Consider the following 27,582-nt stretch of genomic DNA (forward strand, 5'->3'; position numbering starts at 1 on the left):
GTAACTACTAAATCTTGTAACTCAAAATTTTAAACAAAAAATCCTTTCATTAACACACATACTTATATCATGACAACTATTTTAACAAACTTTATCTTAATTTCCAGTCCAAACAACAGTCTGTTCCGGCCCTACAGTCCGAAGTCGAGCACGAACATCGCAAGCAACTACAACAGACCACAACCACCTCCATACATGGGATCCGCCACGAATTCCCTTCACAATCGCAAGTCTGTCGACAAAACACCTTCCACCAGCGGTCATACCCCTGAACATCGAACACACTTACTTGAAGAGTCCCTTAAACTCTTAAATGAAGCTAAAATATCCAGCGAATTCGACAATCTCCCTTTAAAAGATCCAATAATCGACATAAACGACGGTACTGAAGATTACGTTCCAATAAAACCAGATCAAAGCGGTTATATCTCGATGAAACCGGATCAAACCGCTTATGTCCCGATTAAAGCGGATTTAGATGATATTGAGGTCCCTGACCTTGCTAAGTTCGGGATTGCAGGCTCTATATGACAGGAGGCTCTTGACGGTGAACCTCCCGTCAAAACATGGTTTTGTTAAACCAAGTAAAAAAATACCTTTTAAGAAAACACGATATTATCTTTAAGGAAGTAGAACTTCGTAATGTTAGGAAAAAGTTTGGTTAAATTTAAGATTTTTGAGTTCCATTTTACCCTCGAACGCTAAATGCGCGAGGTGGAGGTGAATATGTACCGTGGTTAAATAATAATGTCGTCTTAAGCTAGTATTAATATTTATAAGGTATAACTTGAATATAGTAATGTGTGAGAAAACATTAACAAAATACATAGGTTACTATGTAGCCACAAAACAGCTAAAAAGCATCATAATAACAGCAAAAAAAACAGCTTAAAGTTTCATGATCAAGGTTTGATATTACACCAACTCTAGTCATATGACGAACCTCTCCAAAAAGACTATTGCTTTAATATTCATAAATAACACTTATTGAGAAAAGCACAAGATTAATATTCCATTCTCATTCAGCTTTGAACCTCGGAGTATAAAATAACAAAGTACAGTCACCTCAAATATAAGTATATATTTTCATTATCGTCATATATTTTTTCTATACTTACTTTTAAACTCTCGCGTTGCATGTTTAATGTATAATAGAATACATATAATAATAATAAGACACGGTTAGTATAGTGTGTGGTGGCGGTTGGAAAAATCAAAATATGAGGGTGGATGGACATTCGTCCGCCTCATATACACGAAGTCCTGTCATCGCTGCTCCAGTCTGCCTGGGACCACGGCGAGTGCAACCTGCGCCGAAACGTTAGGCATTTTAAGGTAAAATGCGTGTTCGCGTTAATTCCCGTATTCTATTATACATTTTTTCTATATGTTCAGTAATTTCCTACACCGCTTTCGTATCGAGTATTTGACGTTTAAAATTAACCGTCAAAATTAGTTCCTACTAAACACCCCGGAGGCGCTGATGTACCATCTTTAAAGCGTCTCTCGATAACCACTCGATAGTAACTCGACAATTCTTCGATAGGGGACTTAATACTGATTCGATGTTAGTAGGAAATCACTCCTTTCTACTGTGTTTTTACGTATATTTTAAAATTATTGTATTCTTTGGCAGGTAAGTAAGTTTATTACTGATTTTCTGTGCTCTTTTATTACAGTTTTGTTTCATGGGTAAGGTATATTTATTTCATTTATTTACGGCAATTTTGGTATATTTTATTACGCATATTTTTATATGTTTTTTGTGTTTCAGGTGAGTTTGAATATGTTTAAATTCTAGAATAAGATATTATACTACGCACAGTATAAAGTATAATATAAAAATGCGGATTTATTGTATTATAATTATATTAAGTTTTAAATTACTTTTCTATAAAAAAACAATCAAAATTTACAGTATCACTATTTGAATAATTAAATTATAGTTTTTAATTCGGTATGACGTCAAAAGTTTGCTGTTAGAGCGCGGAGAGGTTTATCGGCCTAATGTTTTATTGCACTACAAACAAGTGAGTTTGTACCGTAATAATAATTTAGGCAAATGGTATTCAACTCCGTTTACTGAAGATGGAAATACTGAATTTTATTTATTTTCAAAAGTAACATTTCTTTTTCAAATATTCGGCCAATTTCAGGGAGATTTCAAATTAATTTTTAACCGCATTAGGGTAAGGTAATTAGGATGTCAAGATTGTAAATACGCCGTCCCGCAGATTGGGCTCAATATACTAAAAGGTACTAGTGTGTGAAATAACATTAAGATTAGTATTTAAGTATACGGGCCTGTTTTACAATCGATTTGGCAAATTATTTCTGATTTAACCATCCATCAGAACAGAGTGAAGGGTATTTTGCAATACGATCAGCTAAGTTAAACATCGATGCCGAGGTATAGACTTCGATGGGTGCCCATTTGAACTCCCACTCTCATACTTTGAACACACCATAAATCGACTGTAATGTCTACGACATTTGCAATATGACAACCACTTGAGAACATTGGCCTATAAATAAAATAACCTTAGGACCGCAAGAGGTGTGTTATGCGTGAAAGAGTATCTATCTCTTCTCTATCTTAAATAAAGAACTTAATATTATTACAGTTGCCCCATTACGCACTAATTAAAAAACAGCTATTACAACTTAACTTATTAAAGACAAAAATAACTAGTCATATTTTAGTACGACTCTCATTCCACCACCTTTGACGTGAGAGTCTGAAACCATCTTTAAGCAAAAATAACTTTCACGGTTTTGTGATTATGAGCATATAGGTTTCGATCGGGATTTAAACAAATGAAATAAAACGACTTTAATGAAATAAGGAATACAGATATGACCTGGATGAAAACATAGGATACTTTTTAACCTTAGAAATCACGCGGGATTTAGAATAATTTGAGCTATCGCTTGTCAAACAGGCTTTTAAGTTTTAAGGTGTAAATTTTCGATCTGGCGGAAAACTAACCGTTCGTAAATAACGTGTTTAACACGATTAGAATAAGATAATATTAAGTATGTATATGAAAGAAGACGATTAAGAAAAGGGCAGATACATTAGTTAAGGACCAGGAAGTTCTTTGTACATTATAAACTTCCTTAGGATGTAAGAAATTTAAATTAAGATTTAATATACTTAATAAAAAAAAATGAAAAAAATACAAAAAATAAAATTGCCAAAAAAATTACAAAAACAAAAACGAAAAAAAAATATAAAACATAAAAACCCAAAAAAAAGATAAAAATTAAAACCAAAAAAAATTATAAAAAACAAAACCCCAAAAAAGCTATAAAAATAAAAAAACACAAAAAAACTACAAAAAATAAAAGCTAAAAAAGTTACAAAAATAGAAAATACAAAAAAAATACAAAAATAAAAATGAAACTCGCTTTACTACTGCGATAACGATAACATCTTGTTTACGAAGTTTCACACACCTATCCGGGTTTACAATATGTTTATTTTTACATCTGAAAATGTAAAATAGCCAATTTCAAACAACATTACATCGGCTTATGGTCCTCAACGAAACGGCAGGAACTTTACACGATTAATATCTGGACATCCCGGATGCGTTCGCGCAGTTATTAAACTGTAATATTACTTTAAGAAGTCCTATATTTTGAATACTTTTCCAATTTCCTGTTAGTTTCCTACCCGAATAAGTGTGCAGCTTGAGCGAGTTTCACAAAAATATTATCATTAAGTTTTAGTGAGCGTTTTTACATGAAACGACACGACCAGTGACCACATAACGACATGAAAATAACATCTTTCATTTGAAAATAATACCAACGCGACATTGGTAGTTACGACATTTAACTAAACAGTTCTTACTCGAAAAATATATCACAATATAACTAATATTTGACTTAAAATTATAACATTACACCTGTTATTATCAACATACCAACAGAAACGTTTAGTTTGATGTGAAAATGCTCACTAGTGAATAATACTACTTAATTATTATAAGTATTAGCATAGTCAAGGTTAGTTGGAAAGTGAGTGCGTTGTTAAAATAATATATGATGACGTAGTTTAAACATCAAATAAACAACAATGTACCTTGCAAGATAATAGAAGAAAAAATAAACACGACAGCATTGCCTTTGGTCTTAAAAAACAAATCCAACCAAATAAATAATAAAAAGTAACACAATTTACGCGATGAAAATTATCAAATTCACAAAACTATTCAATACTATTTCATGCAATAACAAACCACAGAAATCGATAACATAAAAAATATGATAATCGTTTGATATAATAAGAAATTAGCAAATTCCAAGTACTTTCTTTCTAACTAATCGTCTAATTTTAACTAGGTTAACAAATAATTAATTATAAGGATCTCAAGACGACATAAAACATTCTTTGCAAACAGTAGCTGTAAATACAGTTTTTAAGTAGCTAAGTCACTAAACGATTGTATATAAAAAGAAGCTAAAAATATTATAAAAAGAGATATATTTTTATACAAATAACTAATTGATAAGCCGAGATGAGTATCCAAACGAAAGAAATATTAAAATAAGAATATATTTTTATAAATCGATAGTTATCAAACTCATAGGTATAAGGAATGAAAAACTGAAACATCTTTGAACCAGAATGTTGAGAAAAGAAGTAATTGAAGGAGGCGCAACTTTTGTAGAAGTTAAGGGATTGAGTGTTTTTACATCAGACGACACGGTCACGACACGATCAAGATATTTGCCCCTAATGTCACAACGAAATATCTTATTGACGGTACAACAATCTCTCCATTTTAAGAACCGAGGGCCAAGCCAATCTAGTGACTAATATTTACAAGCATAAATATTTGAGATATATATTTACTTCGTTAAAAATTCTATTGGCGCAACATTTTAAGATGAAAATTAAATAGTGGAATTTAATAATAATGTCCTCCTAGCCGATATACGACTACGGCGACCAGTTTCATTGAAACTGGCCATCTGTGCAGGACTTTGTTTATAGTGTCCAAGTGTGTGCACAATACACAGGTACACTCTCTATTCCATCATTCCCATAGTCTGGTGGGACGGATAACCGACACGACAGTGAGAGGTCAGGCGCAGGACCGACGGATTTTACGTGCTCTCCGAGGTACGGAGGCCTTCGACCTCAACTTCCCAACTCCGGGCAATCTCTAAGAAATTCTTAACAGAAAATCTCAAAAAAGACTTTTTGGCCCGACTCAGGATTCGAACCCGAGACCTCTCGCACGGCAGCCAAAACAACAAACCAAAGTCATTGTCTAAGCAGATAAAGATGTTTGTTATAGTCTGATGTAAAAATTCTCAGTTAAATTAATTGTAGGCTTGTCTGACAGGTCGCGTAAGAAAGGAGTGTCGGTATTTGCCGTCCTCCTCTATCACGACCCAACAGAGCTGTAACGCTAGTTAGGAAAGTGCTACTAATGACATATTGAAATTTGCTTAGTCGAAGAATACAAAACTCCAAGAGGGGACGCCCTAGAAAGATATACACAGATCATAACAGTCAATGCATCCAAGATTCGGTTATAAGAAACTAACGTAAACAATTCATCTATCAATGTTCATTAAACAATATCATTTGAGAGAAAAGATGCATTGCTAGAGTTTTTAGTAAATATACCAAACAAATAAATAAAAAATCTTCTGACCCGTATAATTTAGAAATATTTGGACAATTTTCAAACAGTATACTGAGCCAAAAAAGCAATTTAAATAACAAAATTTTAATATCAATATCCAGTACATCATCAGCATTGTATCACTTTTTTAACAAGCTTTACAATAAAATAATAATTTAGATTTAACTAGGTTAGGGAAAACCATGCCCATCTGATACCAAAAAATATATTCTTAACAAACTGTAGTTTGTACATACAATTCTAAGATAGTATAAGAAAACGAGTCTTTCAAAGAACTGGAAATGAGACAAATTATATTTAAATACCTAATATAATAACGACTTCAATGGTTGGAGCTTCTATAGGATATAAGCAGTCAGGTATTTTTACATAAGCCGACACGGCGACGACACGACTTAGGGAAGCCCACACACTACATAAAATAAGACCGTGAACTAATGAACTTTCCAACCACAACTTTCCTAATTAAAGTCCCTTTACCAAGAACATCGGTCATAATATGCCCCTTTCGAACATGCGGTTGATGGTCAGTAGTCGTTGATACGTTTAGGCTAATGTTAAAATACTTACAGAAATTAAACTATGTTTCCTGAAAGATCTAAGGCTGTCTCAATATTCACTTTGAGAATGTTACTAAGCCGCGAGTATAATATAACCGAGTTCTGAAATAAGGCAGTGACTTAATAATAAGGTCCAGAGTTAGTCGGAAAAGAAATACTTTCATAATGACTTTAGCTTTGAGTCTATCGTTCAAATTTCAAAATAACAATAACAGTATTTTAAATTAAAAGTTTTAAACCTCATTGAAATAAAAATGAGTATTTTAGATTTGTTTCACTATTATAAAATAATCATTCAATTTTGCCGGGTTGATACTCATTCCCCGGTTTCGGACAATAGCAATGAAAATATTGAAAGATTCACAAAGACGTTTGGGAATGCCTAATTTCGTAGTAGTATTTTTGCCGTCAAATCGCAGGTACAGAAGGAAATGAAAGTTTTAATAATTCCCATATTTTGAAATATACAATCAACAAGAAACAAATCTTAAAAAAATCGAAATAATATCAAAATCTGGTCTTGGTCAGAATCAGAATAAACATTTTTTTAAACATGAAGTACCTACACTTAGTTTTGACTTACATCCAAACATTCAATCATTTGATATAAAACAAATTGTAACAGTTTTAAAAAGGTAAAACTTTTCCGACTAACTTTAATAAAGGTCTAAATAGCTATAATTAGTAATAAGAAACGAAGTTCTGTCAAAATCTATGCAAACGGTAGTTGCACATACAGCGTGTAAGTTAAATAAGGGAAAACGACATAAAGAATTAGTGTAAAAGAGAATATATTTTTATAAAAGAACAAGCAAACACTGGCCCCTCATAAGATAAATACTGAGTACTTAGATATTAAGTAAAAAAGATGATGGATATTTGCACTAAATAACAAAAACGTAGTTGTATATAAATTAAATGTAAGTAGTTGAGTGTTTTTATATTAGACGACACGATGCCGATACGACACTAACTCTACCAAAATATCAAAACGATTTTTATTTTTAATCGTCATATTTGTTACTTATTGGACTTCGAGATAAACTAAAGAAATCACATTATTTCTAAACTAACCAATTAAACCTTGGAATCAGTCATTAAATTATTCATTAATAAATGTTGCAATAGTTTGAAATGTTATGACAGTCATTAACCATGAAAATTTTCAATTTGGAAGAATCATGAACAATTTTGAAACAATATCAATTGTTTGATTAAATAATTAAATAAAAAACACACACAACAAAACATTAATTGCATAGAATAATGAAGAAATAATACGGTCGGCACTTTAATCTAAATTAAAAACACTCAATTAAACAGGGTGAATATTTCAAGTGGGTCTTTAGGCTATTTCTAAACCATAACAGATCAATAACAATTCATAAAGATTTCCAGTTGCAAGTAAATTGAACCAGTCGTTCATTTTTGAAAAACGTTTTCAACGAAAACAGGCAGTTTCTAATAATAAAATAAACAACAATATGGAATTTGGATCGATTGCTGGCTTCAAAATAAAAATAACAAAAAAACATTTAAACAAGAACAATTAAATTCACCACTTGAACAATTCACCGCGTATTGTCTCTTCGGTAAAGATATACTAACTTTGTTCTCACGTAAAATTGAAATGATTTTTAATTTTTTAAGGATATATTAATTTATTGGTGTATTTATTTACTGTTATTAATATTTTGAAATATTAAACCCTAAACTATTTCTTAAGTTATATTAAAACATCAAGGCTCAATTTAAGAATTACAACATTGAAATATTACTACTAAACACTCAAAGGGGTTTAACTCATCTATAACCATCTTGAGTTTTCTAGAGCCAACTTAATATTCTCTTTGTGTTCTATTACAAGCCTAAAAAAAACCTGAATTTCAGTTTATTTTCATACATTTGTTGTATAATTTGACATATAACCATTTATTTAAATGTCAGTTAAATGATTTGGAAAGTCTTGTATATCTTTTCCGAAAAGTCGTGCATAGTATAAGGTAGGTAGGTATTAGGTATATGAAAATTAAATTTTACCGACACATGGATGACTAATGCTAGTTACGATGAGTAGTTGTACATACAGATAATAAGTTAGCTAAGAAAGAATATAATTCAAATAAAGACGATTGAATTGACAGTAATACCACATTATAGGTTTAAGAAGAAAAATAAATATTTTTGTAAAAAAAAGGGAAATATAAAAAAAATGTTTCTAAGTTAGTATAAGATTTGAGGAATGACGATGTTGTGAATGAGTGTTTTTACATGAGACGACACGAAAGATTTGGAAGCTCATTAGTGGCTACCGAACTCTGGGCTACTATTGAGAATATTCCATCAACAAATAGCACTTTGCCTGCCGATCACACTTAAGTCCTCCTGACTCAAATACACTAGTATACTTTATCTATGACATGGTAATAAAAACAGATTTCAGGCGATCGTTCTCTATGTATAGACACTCACTTTAGTATAATTATTAGCTCGTCGAGAAAATCCGGAGTAAATGAGTCTTTATAAAAACGCGATTGACCTCAAGGAAATGAAGAACATCTTATATTTTGTAATCAAGCTGTACCTAATTAAAGAAACAGCCTATCTAAGCATGATACTATACGAATCCACATGTCCACCTATAATAACATCTTGTGTAACTGTTGCGTTTCAAGCTAAGAAAAACTGTGAAAAGCTGTGCTTATTCCATAGATTCAACATCAACTCAACTCTCAATCGTGGATTATTTTGTTCTATGTGGTCAGTCACCGTTTTAATATCATCAGCTTTCTCCGGGTTTTCTCAATGATCTCTAGTTGTAAACGCGGTTAGTCGAAAAAGACGTGCTAAACATATAGGTACTCAAACAAAATTCTGATAAATAATACATTATTAATATTTCACCAAAATCATGCAAAAAAATAATATCTAATTAATTTTAAAAACAATATAAAAGTGATTGAACACGATAACAAACAAATTTCGTTTTGCTTGCCCACTACCAAATCCATAGGAAAATCGATATGGAGGTTATAACAATACAACTGAGTTCATCACTAACACGATTTTTAATATACAGGTCTTACCAAACATATATAAAGCATCCTTTCAAACCAAAATCATGAATCCACCACACAACATGTTTCACAAATTCTTGAGGGCATGACATGTAAAGTCCCTAATATGCACTTGACCAGCGTGGTGGAATGAATTCTAACCTAACCCCTCCCTCCAATTGGGAGGACCTGACCTCGCTCAGCAATAGGACAGTCACGGGCGAAAAAGAACCATTATTAAAAAAATCTTGGCACATCTTTTTCAACCAATTTAATAATAAGTAGGTTAAGTTAGATTTAAACAAAACGGGCAAGTTAAAATTCTTTGCAAACAGTAGATTGTACATACAGTTCGTAAGTTAGCTAAGGAAAGAAAATACAAAAAAATGTAGACTAGAGGCCGGTTTCACGACTCGTGGATAAGTGTCGAAAAACTTATCAGAAGGTCATTTGACAGTACTGTCATTTAACCTTTCTCATATATTTATTTGTTATTTATCCATAAGGCGTAAAACAGGCTCAAAATATTTTTGTAAAAAAATACCTACTTCTATGTATGGAATAAAATGACGTACATGAAGTGGAATAATTCATATTCATATGAAAAATATCTCAATGAAAAGAACAATGAAATAGTTAAGGAAAAATGCTTCTATGCGCATAATAATATATTAGAATAGTTAAGTGTTTTTACATCAGACGACACGACGCCGAGACGACTTAAACACACTGATAATCTTGTACTCATTAGGCGACATACCATTAGATTGCCTCTACAACAATCATATTGATAAACTACATTTTAAACAAAACAGATAGTTTAGACATACCAACATTAACGAAGGTTCTATAACCAAGCTTATAACCGTTTTCAAAAGTTCATCTCTGGTGACGTTTAAATCTGATGTAAAACACTATTAATTTGTAAGGATACTGATAAAATAGAGGATTATTTTAAAAGCTAATCAGGTAATAAAAGATCATTAAGACTTAAAATATGTTCTGAGTTACATTAAATATCGGCATAAATGTAATAACTATGTGACAATGCATTTTAAAATAACTAATAAACTGTTTATCTAAGTCCAACGACTACTCCCAGACAACTTAACTATAGGATAAACGTTGAAATTTTAAACACCAATAATTTGCTATAAAAAACTTTTTCAAAAATCCTCTATTTTTTTCTTATAATTTATATATAATAAGGTTGGTCAGAAAAGAAATGCTAATCGGAGATATTTATATTCTTATTAGTATTTAATTTACTTATTTAATTTGAAAAGACATGAATGCAGAATAAATATTGTAACTGTAATTTACCAATTGCACGAGAAAGTGGCATAAATAACCAAAAACCTTAAACGACAACCAAAAGTAGTTAAACAGTGTACGAAGCTTCTTTAATTGTTTAATGGTCTCTATAACAACTATAGGAATGGTCATTTTTCAAAAGATCCGCGAATATCTTGGTAACACAGAAAGGCTAGCCAAATTTTGAATGTTGTCTATTTAAGGTTAGTTTATTATCTTAGTTAAACATTATACTGGTTTTTATCATGAATTAGTTTGACTTGTAAAGTTTAATTGCTTAATTTTGTTACAGTTATCGTCAAATTAAATTATTTTGAATTTTTAAAAGATTTGCATTTCTTCTCTGACAATAGCTATTTGTCGTGTATTAGAATAAGTAGGATAAGTAAACAAACCGGCACTTCTATTTCATTACAAACAGTAGCTGTAAATAACGTTTATAAGGTATTTTAAGGTAAAAAACACAAAAAAATGTAGATCAGAGATATATATTTTTTATATAAAACGGATCGATATCCACAATCGGAAAGGTGTTTCGTGTACTAAACGTAGTTTAAGTGATTGGGTATTTTTATATTAGACGACACGGCACCGACATACATCAAATTAACTGTTTCACTAAAACACTGTATGTATATTTGTGATAGATAGCGGCAATCACAAAAATCATTATCTGTGCCCTAAATATCGTAACAACTTCCATACATATATAAAACAAATTTACAGTTTGAACAATTAACTTTAATATAAAACTCAGGCACCAACAAAAGTACAGCATGTTCTTGAAAACTATGACCATCAAATACAGTTTAATTCAGATGCTCGTATTAGTTTAATGTAAAAAATCTCAATTAGATATCATAGGTAATCGCCAAATTAAAACTGAAACAAAACCGACAGCTGATCAGTCCTGTACTTAATCAAGTATTTTCTTTGGCGGTTTAATGTCTAATTTAATATAAGTATAACGCATGTAGTGGCATGTGTAGGCACTTGGCGGAAAGTAGAACTAAAGACTAATATACAATAATATTATGCCTTTTATACCCGAACCTTTAGGCAGAGGTGAATGAAATACATCCACGTTTTGCCGTTGATAATGTTAGTCCCATGTTATGTAGTGCAATCATATTGCCATTATACCGAGCAGATTACGAAACTCCAGGCTGTTAACTGAAGACTATTTTCGGTAAAGCAATATACTAACACGATGCTAATACTGCTTTATTACATACGCTACTAACAAGCATTTCTTCAGCCATAACTAGTCAATTTACATATATAAAATCATATGACACTAGTTTCCCCACGACAGTCAAATGTTTTAGTTTGAGTTTCGGAAAGTGCTTGCACATGCCAAAGCATGCACTGGGTTAGTCGGAAAAGATGTTAATTTTACACAAAAAATCGATTTGATTCGATTAAACAACTAGAAGAAAACATACTTTTAACACTTCTTTGGAGGAAATAACCATAATAATTATATTTTTATTCATATTTAATTTAATTTAATTGAAACATAAATAAATGAAACGCTTTTTTCCTTTGTTCATATTTCAAAAAAATACAATGTTGTTGCAAATTATATCATTCCGTCAAACTTTGAGGTTTGATGACGAGACACGCTTTTTAATTAAAAACTTTTTCATAAATTATGTATAAAACAAACAAATAACATAATCTAATTTGAACGGAATTTTGCTGAGCACAAAAAGGAAATATAAAACAATTTATATCTTTTCCGACTAACTTAGTATTAGTATTTAAGTAGGTAGGTTCTAGTTGATAGGAAAACCTAAGTCACCTTTCTCTTTACAAACAGTAGCTGTACATACAGATTATAAGATGGGTAAGCGACAAATACAATAAAATAACGGAGATATTATATTTTTATACGAAAACACTAGATTTAAGATACTTGATTTACTAAATTAGTTATAAGTATAATTAAGGATAGTTTAAGACTTTCTTGATAACATGTAGCAGAAACAAATTATTTCCTTTAACATCTTATTTTAATTATTTACAGAAATTACGTTCACAGTTATTTGATTTTTACGATATTTACATATTTATGATATTTACAATATTTTATGATACTTTTCAAATAATTTTGTTTTTCGTTGTCACTAAAAGAACAACAAACCTAAAAGGTTTTAAACGTTAGATTTTTCTGATTTTGTTATAATATTTAGGAATGTATTTATGTTTATGTTACATGTTGTACAAGGAAGTTAGAATATAATGTAAATTTAAGTAGTTGGGTGTTTTTACATCAGACGACACGATACCAACACGACATCGTCTCGACAACATCTCTGACACGTGAAATTAAATTCTAATATAATTCCGTCATACCATCATTGGAAATAACAATTATAACCAGGATGACTTTTAGCATCTAAAGCTTAAGCGCAGTTCAAATTCCAACTTTTCTCCCATCTATGGTATAACCGTGTCAAATATTGCTTCACCTTCTCCAGGTAAATCACTGAGAACAACTGACTAGCGCGCTCCTATAACACATACTATGGAAGGAACTAACATAAAAGTCTGATGTAAAAAGACTCACAAGCAATCGTTCTCTATAAACTAACTCCAGTAAAGGGATAAACAAACGTACATACAAATTATCACAACTCCTATGGGAAACGATGGGAAACGATGGGAAACCATGGGAAACCATGGGAAACCATAGGAGTTGTCAGAGAACAAACAACGCCACTTGGTAAACCAACAAAAATATTAAGAACTGAATCTAATAACAGCTCTCAGTAACTTAATAGCAGCGTAACCTTATTGAAGATAATAAATCGGAAGCGACTATAACTAAATACACTTATAAGTAATATATAATGATGTATATCGGAATAGAGATACTAAGGTAAAGAAAACCAAATCGAAATTAAACAAGAAACATAAAAGTATTTTACCATCTTAATACATTTTTGGAGAATAGACGTCACAGTAAATAATTCTCCATCATGGCTTTTTAATCAAACAAACGCCAAAAAATTACTGCTCTATTTATTGAAAACCCAAAACCAGTGTTTTAATATTAGTTTCTCGCCTGTTGTCTTTACAATAATGAGGGCCCAGTATTGCTCGTGAAAACTATATTTCGTCAAATATTTGAAGATGTTGGTTTATAACCCTTTCCGAATATTCGTTTTCGTTGATTATAGTTGGAAGTCTGGTCTTCTTATGTATTTGAATTTATATTTTAGTTTGTAAGTATTTGTCACGATGGCACGTGCCCTCCGATGGGCGTGGAGGGAAGGTGGAGGGCCCATGACATCGTGACAGACACTAATACTGGGACTTGTACACAATAACTTTTCCGAGAATGAGTCTTAATTTAATAACTTTTGCTACCTGTCTATTAGGCCATGGTACATTGACATTGGTCTCATGCAAAAATAAAACGTGAATATTAAACAACTTAAGCACCTTCAAACCCTCATCTACAGGTGACAAACAAAGGTGGCCACCGAATTTATCAGTAATGAAAATAATTATTATTTTGGTTCTAAAGTATCAATTTTCTTCTAACATTTAAATAAAACCATGTAACTTGCTAATACTTTAGTATTCAATGAAAAAAAAAACGGTCAAATAAATGTGAATAAACGCGCCGAAATTCTGTATTACCTAAGTTCCATTTTTGGACTTGAAATATGAACTATTCAAATACTCTGGTTGTCATCTTAGTATATCTATCCGATTACCTCGCTTAGAATATGAGTCAGCCCTGGCTACCACGATTGTACACACTACGTCGATCTTTGCAAACATTAGCTTGTAAATAGAATAAGTTAGTTAAGACAATAAACTGAACACAAATAATATATTTTTATAACAAAATAATTAAACTACATTAGACGTAATATCCTCAAGCCTGTGAGAGGCTAAAAACAAAAGTACGTGAACAAAATTAATTAGGTAATGAGAAAGAAAGTTAATGTACATAATAAACTTTCTTAGTTTGTACGTTAGGTTAAGTATATAGGTGTTGGGCACTTTATATTAGACGACACGATACCGATACGACGTTACGCTTAAAGAACTAGCACTTAACGTAAATATCTTATTATCATCAGCCTAGCCTTTCTTCCAACTATGTTGGTGTCGGCTTTCAGTTTCCCCGGATCCAACTGAATACCAGTGTTTTACATGGAGCGACTGCCCATTGAACCTCCACAATCTAGTAATCTGATTTATTAACTTAACGTAAAGATATATTGATTACATATTACTTCGTTATTTTCCTTTCATAATTTATATTCAGTATGGCGCATTTCTGACGCATTTTTTATTTCTCTTTTTTCATAGTATATTATTATCTTCTACCAACCTCGTATTTACATGGGTTCAACAATTTTACAACAACCTTGTCTCCAAATGTATTAGAATGAATTTAAAGCGACGGTTTTCTAAACAAGCTGCAAGTTATTTTTACCCCTTGCATTGATAAACAAACAAATTAATTATTTCTAATAAAATATCTGTATCGTATCGTCCTGTTTAAATGTATCCAGCAACAAAACTAATATAAGTAGCACCATAAGAAACCAGCGTTCTATATAATGTTAGAGAAGTAGTACATAGTGGCTCCGTGCTTATGCGCGGTGAACATATAAAGATTAGGAAATCTAGTCATTAGAAATATATTTCGATTGGCATATCAATGAATATATAATATTATAAAGAGATTCTATCAAGTTTTAAATAACTATAGCTACAGACAACTTCCTAAATTAGCATACAAAGAAGTATATTTTTACAAAATTGAAATTAGTGCTTAAGATTACATGATATAGTAATTAAAAAAGTGGACTATGACGAACAAAGATTACACACATAATTAAGGAAAAAGGGGAAGTAATTGTACATTTTCTTACTTCCATAGTTCGTAAGTAATTTAAGTAAGTAACGATTAGACACTTAACAGAACTCAAACATGACAGCGATTTAACTGAAAAATAACATCAAAGTACAACATACTTACCACCGATTTAATTATAAACAAAACTTAGGATATGACTCCGACTTCAATTCTATCTAAAACCGACTTAATTTGGACTTGACCTGAAGCAAAGATATGACTTACTCTGCGTCTGCTTTTCCCAACTGATAGCGCGATTATATTTATCTTGCTGCGGCATGTCTCTAATTTCGTCACTGCGGCATTTATAATGCTTCACGTCTCGGTATGGTGTATCTTATAGCCGCCTTCTAACCTGGCCAAAACAGTCTATATCGCTAACGTGTTGGCCGACCTACTTGTGGTGCCGGCCTAGAATAGCACCACCCTAGTCATAGCAACCGACTAATACATCTTCACACCGGATGACGGGGAGCAGCGTCATTCTGCGTACTGACTATTTTACTGCCAACGACTAAACTACACCGACTCGACTAAAACGACTTTTACTTTCAAACCGACTTAATCCAGACTCGTAACCGACTTAATCCTAAACTCAAAGAAGAATGAGACATCTAAAAATTATATCTTCATCTTCTTAAAATCGTATCACAATGTCTTGGACTTTATTTGTCTTCAATCAAAGTCCAGTTTCACATTAAGACGCAGCCATCTGTCAATTGTGATTGTCCAGAAACAAAGTAACAAATAACTGGGCATGACGAAATACACAAACCACTTAAATAATAAAATAATAGAATTAGATCTAATATTAAGATAGGTTTAAGAAAACAGACGTCATCTATGAAACATGGCATGTTGATTATTTGCAATCGGTAGCTGTACATACAGGTAATAAGTAAACTAAGAGCAATACTTAAACATATTGGCCGAGCTACTTGTGGTGCCGGCCTAGAATAGCACCACACTAGTCATAGCAGCCGACTAATACATCTTCACACCGGATGACGGGGAGCAGCGTCATTCTGCGTACTGGCCATTTTACTGCCATTGGCTAGACTACACCGACTCGACAAAACCCGACTTTGACTTTCAAACCGACTTAACCCTGACTTGTAACCGACTTGTTTCTAGACAAAAAAAAACTACTTAATTAGATTAGCCAGTCAGTTAAGTGCGACATCCAAAGTTTATATCGCCAACTACTTAAAATCGTATCACAATATCTTGGACTCCTTTTGTCTCCAATCAAAGTCCAGTTTCACATTAAGACGCAACCAACTGTCAATTGTGATTGTCCCGAAACGAACTAACAAATAACTGGGTACGAAGGAAATACTGATAAATAATATTAAAATAAGATTTACTATTAAGATAGGTTTAAGAAATTAGACGTTATCTATGAAACATGGCATGTTGATTCTTTGCAAACGGTAGCTGTACATACAGATAATAAGTAAACTAAGAGAAAATATGTACTTGAACATATTGGCCGAGCTACTTGTGGTGCCGGCCTAGAATAGCACCACCCTAGTCATAGCAACCGACTAAGACATCTTATACCCCCGGAATGACGGGGAGCAGCGTCATTCTGCGTACTGACTTTTTTACTGCCAAGAATAGATTATACTGACTAAAATGACTTTGACTTTAAAACCGACTAAATCCTGACTCGTAACCGATTTAACCCTGACTCGTAACCGATTTAACCCTAAATCAATACCAACTTAATACGAATAGCCAGTTATCTAGTTCAAATCGTATCACAATGTCGTGGACTCAATTTTTCTTCAATCGAAGTCCAGTTCCACATTAAGACGCAGCCATCTATCAATTGTGATTGTCCAGAAACGAAGTAACAAATAACTGGGCACGATGAAATACACAAACCACTAAAATAATAAAATAATAGAATTAGACCTAATATTAAGATAAGTTTAGGAAATCAGACGTCATCTATGAAACATGGCATGTTGATTCTTTGCGAACAGTAGCTGTACATACAGATCATAAGTAAACTAAGAGAAAATATGTACTCAAACATATTGGCCGAGCTACTTGTGGTGCCGGCCTAGAATAGCACCACCCTAGTCATAGCAAACGACTAATACATCTTCACACCGGATGACGGGGAGCAGCGTCATTCTGCGTACTGGCCATTTTACTGCCATTGACTAGACTACACCGACTCGACAAAACCCGACTTTGACTTTCAAACCGACTTAACCCTGACTTGTAACCGACTTAATTCTAGACAAAAAAAACTACTTTATTAGATTTGCCAGTCAGTTAAGTGCGACATCCAAAGTTTATATCGCCAACTACTTAAAATCGTATCACAATATCTTGGACTCCTTTTGTCTCCAATCAAAGTCCAGTTTTACATTAAGACGCAGCCATCTGTCAGTTGTGATTGTCCAAAAACGAAGTTACAAATAACTGGGCACGATGAAATACACAAACCACTTAAATAATAAAATAATAGAATTAGATCTAATGTTAAGATTAGTTTAAGAAATCAGACGTTATCTATGAAACATGGCATGTTGATTCTTTGCGAACGGTAGCTGTACATACAGGTCATAAGTAAGCTAAGAGCAAATATGTACTCAAACATATTGGCCGAGCTACATGTGGTGCCGGCCTAGAATAGCACCACCCCAGTCATAGCAACCGACTAAGACATCTTCACACCGGATGACGGGGAGCAGCGTCATTCTGCGTACTGACCATTTTACTGCCAAGAATAGATTATACTGACTAAACTGACTTTGACTTCAAAACCGACTAAATCCTGACTCGTAACCGACTTAACCCTGACTTGTACCCGACTTAACCCTAAATCAATACCAACTTAATACGAATAGCCAGTTATCTACTTCAAATCGTATAACAATGTCTTGGACTCCATTTGTCTCCAATTGAAGTCCAGTTTCACATTAAGACGCAGCCATCTGTCAGTTGTGATTGTCTAGAAACGAACTAACAAATAACTGGCTACGATGAAATATACGAAACACCTAAATAATAAAATTATATAACTAGATCTACTAATAAGATAGGTTTAAGAAATCAGACGTTATCTATGAAACATGGCATGTTGATTCTTTGCGAACGGTAGCTGTACATACAGGTAATAAGTAAACTAAGAGCAAATATGTACTTGAATATATTGGCCGAGCTACTTGTGGTGCCGGCCTAGAATAGCACCACCCTAGTCATAGCAACCGACTAAGACATCTTATACCCCCGGAATGACGGGGAGCAGCGTCATTCTGCGTACTGACTTTTTTACTGCCAAGAATAGATTATGCTGACTAAACTGACTTTGTCTTTAAAACCGACTAAATCCTGACTCGTAACCGGCTTAACTCTGACTCGTAACCGACTTTATCCTAAACTAAAAAAAAAATACTTAATAAGATTAGCCAGTAAGTTGAATACGACATCCAAAGATTATATCATCATCGACTTAAAATCGTATCACAATGTCTCGGACTCCTTTTGTCTCCAATCGAAGTCCAGTTTTACATTAAGACGCAGCCATCTGTCAATTGTGATTGTCCCGAAACGAAGTAACAAATAACTGGGTACGCTGAAATACTGATAAATAATATTAAAATAAGATTTACTATTAAGATAGGTTTAAGAAATCAGACGTTATCTATGAAACATGGCATGTTGATTCTTTGCAAACGGTAGCTGTACATACAGGTCATAAGTAAACTAAGAGGAAATATGTACTCAAACATATTGGCCGAGCTACTTGTGGTGCCGGCCTAGAATAGCACCACCCTAGTCATAGCAACCGACTAATACATCTTCACACCAATGACGGGGAGCAGCGTCATTCTGCGTACTGACTATTTTACTGCCGTTGACTAGACTACGCTGACACGACTAAAACGACTTTGACTTTCAAACCGACTTAACCCTGACTCGTAACCGACTTAATTCTAGACAAAAAAAACTACTTAATTAGATTTGCCAGTCAGTTAAGTGCGACATCCAAAGTTTATATCGCCAACTATTTAAAATCGTATCACAATATCTTGGACTCCTTTTGTCTCCAATCAAAGTCCAGTTTCACATCAAGACGCAACCAACTGTCGATTGTCCAGAAACGAAGTAACAAATAACTGGGCACGATGAAATACACAAACCACTTAAATAATAAAATAATGTACTTAGATCTACTATAAGATAGGTTTAAGAAAACAGACGTTATCTATGAAACATGGCATGTTAATTCTTTGCGAACGGTAGCTGTACATACAGATAATAAGTAAACTAAGAGCAAATATGTACTCAAACATATTGGCCGAGCTACTTGTGGTGCCGGCCTAGAATAGCACCACCCTAGTCATAGCAACCAACTAAGACATCTTCACACCGAATGACGGGGAGCAGCGTCATTCTGCGTACTGACTATTTTACTGCCAAGAATAGATTATACTGACTGAACTGACTTTGACTTCAAAACCGACTAAATCCTGACTCGTAACCGACTTAACCCTGACTTGTACCCGACTTAACCCTAAATCAATACCAACTTAATACGAATAGCCAGTTATCTACTTCAAATCGTATAACAATGTCTTGGACTCCATTTGTCTCCAATCGAAGTCCGGTTTCACATTAAGACGCAGCCATCTGTCAATTGTGATTGTCCAGGAACGAACTAACAAATAACTGGCTGCGATGAAATATACGAAACACCTAAATAATAAAAGAATATAATTAGATTTATTATTAAAATAGGTTTAAGAAATCAGACGTTATCTATGAAACATGGCATGTTGATTCTTTGCGAACGGTAGCTGTACATACAGGTCATAAGTAAACTAAGAGAAAATATGTACTCAATCATATTGGCCGAGCTACTTGTGGTGCCGGCCTAGAATAGCATCACCCTAGTCATAGCAACCGACTAAGACATCTTCACACCAATGACGGGGAGCAGCGTCATTCTGCGTACTGACTATTTTACTGCCAACGACTAGACTAAACCGACTTTGACTTTCAAACCGACTTAATCCTGACTCGATACCGACTTCTTTGACTTGATTGCTACGTCAGAATTGAACTTGTCATCTACTAAAACACCATTATAAAATAATTGGACTCCATTTGCCTCTGATTCGAGACCAAATTTTTATCTCGAGATAAAATTGACGTGGTAATCTAAACTTTACAACTTAGCCGTAAAACCTTAAATTTTAAGATAAATTTAGTAAAACAGGTGGTGTCATTACATTCTTTGCAAACATTAGCTGTGCATACAGTTCGTAAGATAGCTAAGGAATAAATGTAAGTTATAAGATGAAATACTATAAGTATTTCTAATGAAATTGGACAGACAAGATATCATTAGTTATAAGTTGTAAATACGTGAATGAAGTCGAGAGGCCTGTATTATGTAATAAGTTGTACATATGAAGGATTATGACCCGGTAAGATCAATAGAAAAGTGAAGAAGGTTAACATCTAGAACGATTCAACAACTAATAGTTATTTAAAGTAAATTTAAGACAATAGCACTAGAATTTTACTTTCGTTTTGTAATTTGAGGTCGGAAATAATAAAAATATTTAAGATTTCAAGATAAGAGGACAAACCACCTAATATCTAAGTTGTTCAAGCTCTATGACGTAAATTACTGCTATAATAATTGACAACAACCGGTACCGACTTTAAGCGTGCCATCCAAAGCGCTAAGTCGGTCAGTTCTAAGACTACTATACGGCCACTCATTATCAAAGCTTATTAACAACTATTCGTTTACCGGTGAGCAAATTTGTCTATGAGCGCCTCTACAATACCTATAACAGTTAAATTATTACAATTAATTTGTTAAGAACTTAATTTACTGAGTATAGTTTTTACATATTCGTTTTTACATATACGTTTAAAAATATGACATAAAGTAATACGAAATAGATTTAAATTATGTTACGTTTTTATTTATTTTTTTACAAATTAAGTTACTAAATATCGCTAAGTTAGATATGTAAGTGTACATACGAAACAATAACCTTCAGTGGATCCTAAAACGCAAATAGGATAATATACGGCTAATTATAGTCATATTTAATAATCTTAGGTATAAACATGTTTGTCTTGGCCGCTAATATTTATGTTAAAATTTGACTTACTTATTTATAAAACGTAAATCTTATTTCAATCACAACGGAAATATCTATTATACTGATTTTCATGAAATTAGTACCATGCGATAGAATAATTCCAGATAAAGGTTCTAGTGTATAATCTATCAAAGTTTCGTGTAAATTGGTTGAAGTGTAACAATGATTGTGAAAGAAATCGCTATTGGCCAAAATATGTCTGCCGAAGTCACTAGTTGACATAAACCTAATCTATGCGCGTAGTCACTATCGTTTCATAATTTGTACAAAATACGTTGTGTTACAAAAGTTTTGTTTGGTCTGGAATCAACTGTGTGTGATATGTAAGTTGTCCAAAAATATTAATTAATTTATTCATTTATTTATCAAGAAGCAATGATATGGCCAAGTGGTATAAACATTGACTCCGTTATCACGAGCGGTCAGTTGTTCAATACCTAGGCAACACACCAATGACTTATCCAAGTTATGTGTGTATTATAAATAATTATCACTTGCTTCGTTATACGGAGTATACCAGACGATGCACAAAAAAAGGTAACGTTTCCGAAAGTTCTTTAAAACAGTTCTAGTAGGAATACAAAGTCCCCAACCCGCACTTGGCCAGCGTGGTGGACTTAAGGCCTAACCCAATTTCGGGAACATTTAAGTTATTATATTTATTTTTACGAGGGGACATGACTCGCATAATCGTATACCAAAATTATTTGGCTTTAAATCAGATTTGCGTGACTTGTCCAAAAATATTAATTAATTTATTCATTTATTTTTAAGTAAGCAGTGATATAGCCCGATGGTATAAACCCTAGCCTCGTTAACATGCGTGGTCGGGTGTCCAATACCTAGGCAACACACCAATGACTTAACAAAGTTATGTGTGTATTAGAAATAATTATCATCTGCTTTATTGGGAGCGACGGTGAATGTAAAACGTATCCGAAAGTTCTTTAAACAGTTCTAGTAGGAATACAAAGTCCTCAACCCGCACTTGGCCAGCGTGGTGGACTTAAAGGATAACCCAACTTCGGGAACATTTAAGTTATTATATTTATTTTTATGAGTGGACAACATATACACAGCGTAAACTAGATATGCATAGACATACATTTTTTGTATACAATCGTATACCAAAAAATTTAGATCTGTAGCGTTACCATGAGTTGGTAACTACAGTCTCCCGGAGACACTGTAGTTCTCGTAAAACTCGAACAGCGCCTCTAGCGGATAGTTAAGGTACCAAAATTGCTACCATATTTAATAACGTGTAGTTAAATTAAACAACAGTGAATGTAGATTGGCTTTGTCGTTCATTCTTTCCCTATTTGAGCCCACTGTTGTAGTTGCGTTCTCACGTTAACTACTCTAGTTTTTAACTACGCCAACTCATGGTAGGGCTACTGATGGCGTTGTGTGAGTTGTCCAAAAATATTAATTAATTTATTCATTTATTTATAAGTAAGCAGTGATATAGCCAAGTTGGTATAAACATTGACTCCGTTAACACGGGCGGTCAGTTCAATACCTAGGCAACACACCAATGACTTATGAAAGTTATGTGTGTATTAGAAATAATTATCACCTGCTTTATCAGGAAGGTGAACTCAAATCGAGTATTAAATACCGTGGTGGACCCAACCTGCTTTTAATCAGCATGGGGGGGAGGCCTAATCCCATTTTGGGAACAGTTTAGTTACATATTATAGTTTTTTTTCGAATGGACAAATCTTATAATCACATACAAAGGTTTTTTTAATTACAAATATCGGTTATTTATTTTTATATATCGCTCCAAATAAGATTTAAATATTGTTAAAAAGTACGTACTTATAATTAATAGATATTGCGGCCAAGACAGATAAATAGTGTAATTTATAAAGTATAGGCAACTATACCAATAAGTTGTACATTTTGTGGCGCTGAACATCCAAGCTAGGTAATTTAGTGTTTAAAAACCCGACAACATTGTCGGTGACAAAAATATGTGTTTTAGAATAATTACTTTTTGATATTGTATATTTACTTTTGTCTATCTTAAGTAATATTTCTTTTCAACTTATAAAATTTCAAATCATATTTGTTTTTTTTTAATTATAATTTGATTTCTATCACCCAAAAATATTTCCCAGCAAAGATTTTAACCCGCAATTGACTTGCGTGATGACTCAATACTAAGCCCCGTCAATATCCCGGGAGGAGGATTAAATTAATTTATATTCTTTAAAGTTTACTTATTTAGTGTTTCTGACTACGATATATGATAAATTATAAGAGTATGTACAATTGTACATTGGGAACAGGTGAGATCGAGTTAAGATTTAAATAGATTGTACATAACTGGACTCCAGTTTGTTAGGATTAAATGTAATTTGAATGAAACTTCGGGAAAAAGAGTGATGAAACAATACTTAGATTACATTAAGGCGTAATAATTATAATTCAGCGTAATAATATTTTCATTATTAATTATGTTTCTTATTATTTACAGCAAAATTATTTATTTCGTTCAATATTATAATAATTTTGAGCAAAATTTTCTATTAAATTAAAATGATTTTTATGGTTTAATATGTTATTGTAAATTATTTACAACATCAACAGAAATTTTTACACATTACTATATTCAAGTTAATCTATTAAAATAAGTATTTAACCTAAGGTACTAATGTTTATAATAAAAAATACTGTAGGTACTAATGAGACGGGGTGCAGTGGTCACATTACTGCAACGGAAATCGTAGGTTCGATTCCCACACGTAAGAAATATATTTGTATAATCCTAGGTGATATAAAATACACGTATTTAACTTTAAAGTACAATTATAATAGATTATGTGAGTTTCATGTGATATATCAATAAATAAGTATGGAATGGTGTAGACGCGCAAATTAAAAGTTGCACCATGTAAATGATAGAAAAAGAAACCGAGAAACATTACTGAAAGCGTTGGAAAGGAAACTAATTTGATGAAAAATATGTAACTATAATTAATACAAATAAACGTGATTGTTATTCTTTAAGCCTAGCGCACACCGAAATGTATACAATCAACATCCTGCAAATGAAACATCAAACTTTAATGTGTCAATGGCCGCCTTTACACACACGCTCTATTGCGCGTTCTTAGGAGCGTACAGGATAACGCACGGGAAAGACTTATTTCTTACGCGCGGTCTTCGCTCGCGATTTTATTCACGGGTTTGACAGATGAGCGCCGCGCGGACTTTCCTTTCTCCTTGCACATCTTTTCATCGCGCGCTCTTTCACGCGTGATTGTTATATCATGCGCGATAGAGTGTGTGTGTGTAAAGGAGCCTATTATCTATGTGAAATAGACACTTCGCAGGACATTTTGCAAGTAGTAAGATGTTTGTAAAAGCCACCAACTACGCCTCAACATAGATTCGGGAGTACCCGATAACTGATCAGCAGTTGCAGACACGACAGTCTAGAACGCATTTAAGCCGTTATTTGCATAATTCTGCTAGATCTTAATGAAGTAATTAATGTTAAATGTGAGTGAAACTACATTGTGTCTCCGGTGTGCGCATACAAGTAGTTTGAATAATAAATTCTTTGAAATTCTCGGTGTCTACATATTATAGTATTATAAATGTATTTTTGGAGCCTCAACACTGTGTAAATTAGGTAAGATAATAAGCCTCAACTGTAAATTTCAGTACTTGAGGGATTAGACGATACATATATTAATGTATTTTAAGAATTAATAATATACACAATAGTATTTAAGTAAGTTGTTGAAACGTCATTCAATTGCTATACAATCATTTTTGTCACTTAAAAGAGTAGTAAAAGATCTCAAAACTACGGGTGGAGGAGGGATAGGCCAAGGGGGGCTTATATCATCCGATTGGTACATTCTCACAGGATAACTTTACCTGTTCAAAAGCAAAGATATTACTAATTACAAGGCAAAAACATTAAAAGATACGCCCCTACATCATTAATGTCCGGTTGTCAAACGCTATTCAATAGAGAAACTACCGCTAAATGTACCTCAGAAACCGGGCATAAGTTACCCAACTTACATCATAACTCGATAGTGGTAAATCATGCCTATATCTTGATATGAATGACGTTTCATTTTAGTCGTAGGCTACTAAATGTCAATCTGCTGAAACTTAACGTTTCAAGCTCTTTAGAATAAGACTTCTTTGTACAAACTATTTTATAAACATTAATCTATGTAAAATAGTAATCTTATAACATTGCTATCCTCTTTTCTATTCAATACTTTTTTACTGAGCTGTTTTTAAACATGATCTATCAAATAACTGTGCTTTGTGCTACATAATAAGCCGACCTATACCTGGCTTTTGAATTCATTGTACTACTATCCATCATAAAGAGATAACTTTATATAATATGATAAACATCTGTTAAGTAAGTCTCCTATCTATCTTGCTTAAAACCTCCCATTGTACATAATGAAATAACTTCAAAAGCACACAAAAGTCCACTTAAAAATCAAGGCCTAAAACAGCTATAAATCACCTTTATTGCGCTACGAGTATAACTTTTTGTTTATAATTGTTCAGACACAAATTAACCCGAATAAAAAAGGGTTAGGTTTATTTACCCCCTAAGGGAGTAATAGGGGAAGTCGATCTGCTCTTTGCACAAAGGGGACTTCGTTTACAGCATTAATACGCATTTATGTGTCGAACTATCTTATTTACAATCAGGAAATTTATAAAATCTGATTAAGTGACTGTACCTTATATCTTTCGATGAATCCTATTTCGTATAGGACACTCCTTCACATTAATCGTCACTAAAATCTACTTGTCTCCATTATAATCTGGATGTTTAAATAAAAAGTAGAATTTTAAAATGTTTGTACCTCATTTACAATTTGTGCTTTTAGAATAGTAATGCTTTGTTTTAAGATTATAATAATAATTGTATGTTTAGACGCTTTTAATGTTAAGTACCTATTTTAATACTCACATATCTCTAGTCAGTAGCGAGTAGATTATATGTTTATAAATGTTTTTATAATAAAATATCAATAAAAATGTATTTGCTGTTTTCTTTAACCTTCCCTCTTATTTAAACTTCACTATTACTTAAGAGACCCCCCCTTAGACTATAAATTGGTTAATTTCATTAAAGTTTGATGACTTTGGTATCCTTTAGGCACATGAACTAAAACCTATCTTATCATTGATTAAATTATTACAAGGGGTTTAAGAACGGCGAACTTAGGTGAGTTTAAGCACTAGCCAAATAGAAACATTAACTTCAAGTATCGAGTAGCATCACCACCTTAAATTCTATTCTTAATAATAACAGTATCTTTGATTACGCAGATAACCCTTTTCAGAGATATAATAGAAAATCTTATTCTGAAAGATAAGTCCTTCACGCTGTCTAAAAAATCTTGTTATCTGATAATTTATATTTATTTTTCGAGTAAAATTATAACCGCAGTTGGTATCTCGTAACGCGATAGACATACGTAATATCACGCCATTTCCCATAGGGGTAGGCAGAAACAAGGAATGCTACTTGGTACGATCCTTGCAAACTTCCCTTGCCTCATTCAAATCCATACATCTTGTCATACAGGATAGACTTGTTGATGAAATAATTTCGGTAAGAAAGCTCATTAACGACGGCAAGTATGAGGGTGTAAAAATACGTTACGCACTAGCTTAGAGGCAGTTGCACTACTTAAGGATAAGTGTACGATAACGTATCTGATAGATAAAGGGATAGCAAATTTATGAATAAATCTGTTATACCTAATTTCTTTTGTTTAGCTAACCGCTACTTATTTTGAAAGGGTGTGAAGCTGGGTATGATATATTATTTTAAAATTTAGTTCGATCATAGAAATAGGATCAAGATACATATAGATCCGGGAATTTTACGAGTGGTATAACGAATATTTTGGTGAATAAAACAGGGATTTAAAGTTTTAGGAATGTCAC

General features: G+C 32.9%; 1 protein-coding gene across 1 annotated transcript in view; it reads left to right on the forward strand.

The window, feature by feature from the left end:
* Positions 1–26,666, forward strand: part of Scgalpha (sarcoglycan alpha) — a 39,897-nt gene extending 13,231 nt beyond the window's left edge. The window contains exon 9 of the mRNA XM_076130697.1: positions 108–26,666. Coding sequence (XP_075986812.1) covers positions 108–531 — 424 coding nt within the window. The 3' untranslated portion in view covers positions 532–26,666. The remainder of the gene's footprint in view (positions 1–107) is intronic.
* Positions 26,667–27,582: the final 916 nt, after the last annotated feature.

Source organism: Anticarsia gemmatalis, chromosome 24 (assembly GCF_050436995.1).
Source record: "Anticarsia gemmatalis isolate Benzon Research Colony breed Stoneville strain chromosome 24, ilAntGemm2 primary, whole genome shotgun sequence".
NCBI lineage: Eukaryota > Metazoa > Arthropoda > Insecta > Lepidoptera > Erebidae > Anticarsia > Anticarsia gemmatalis.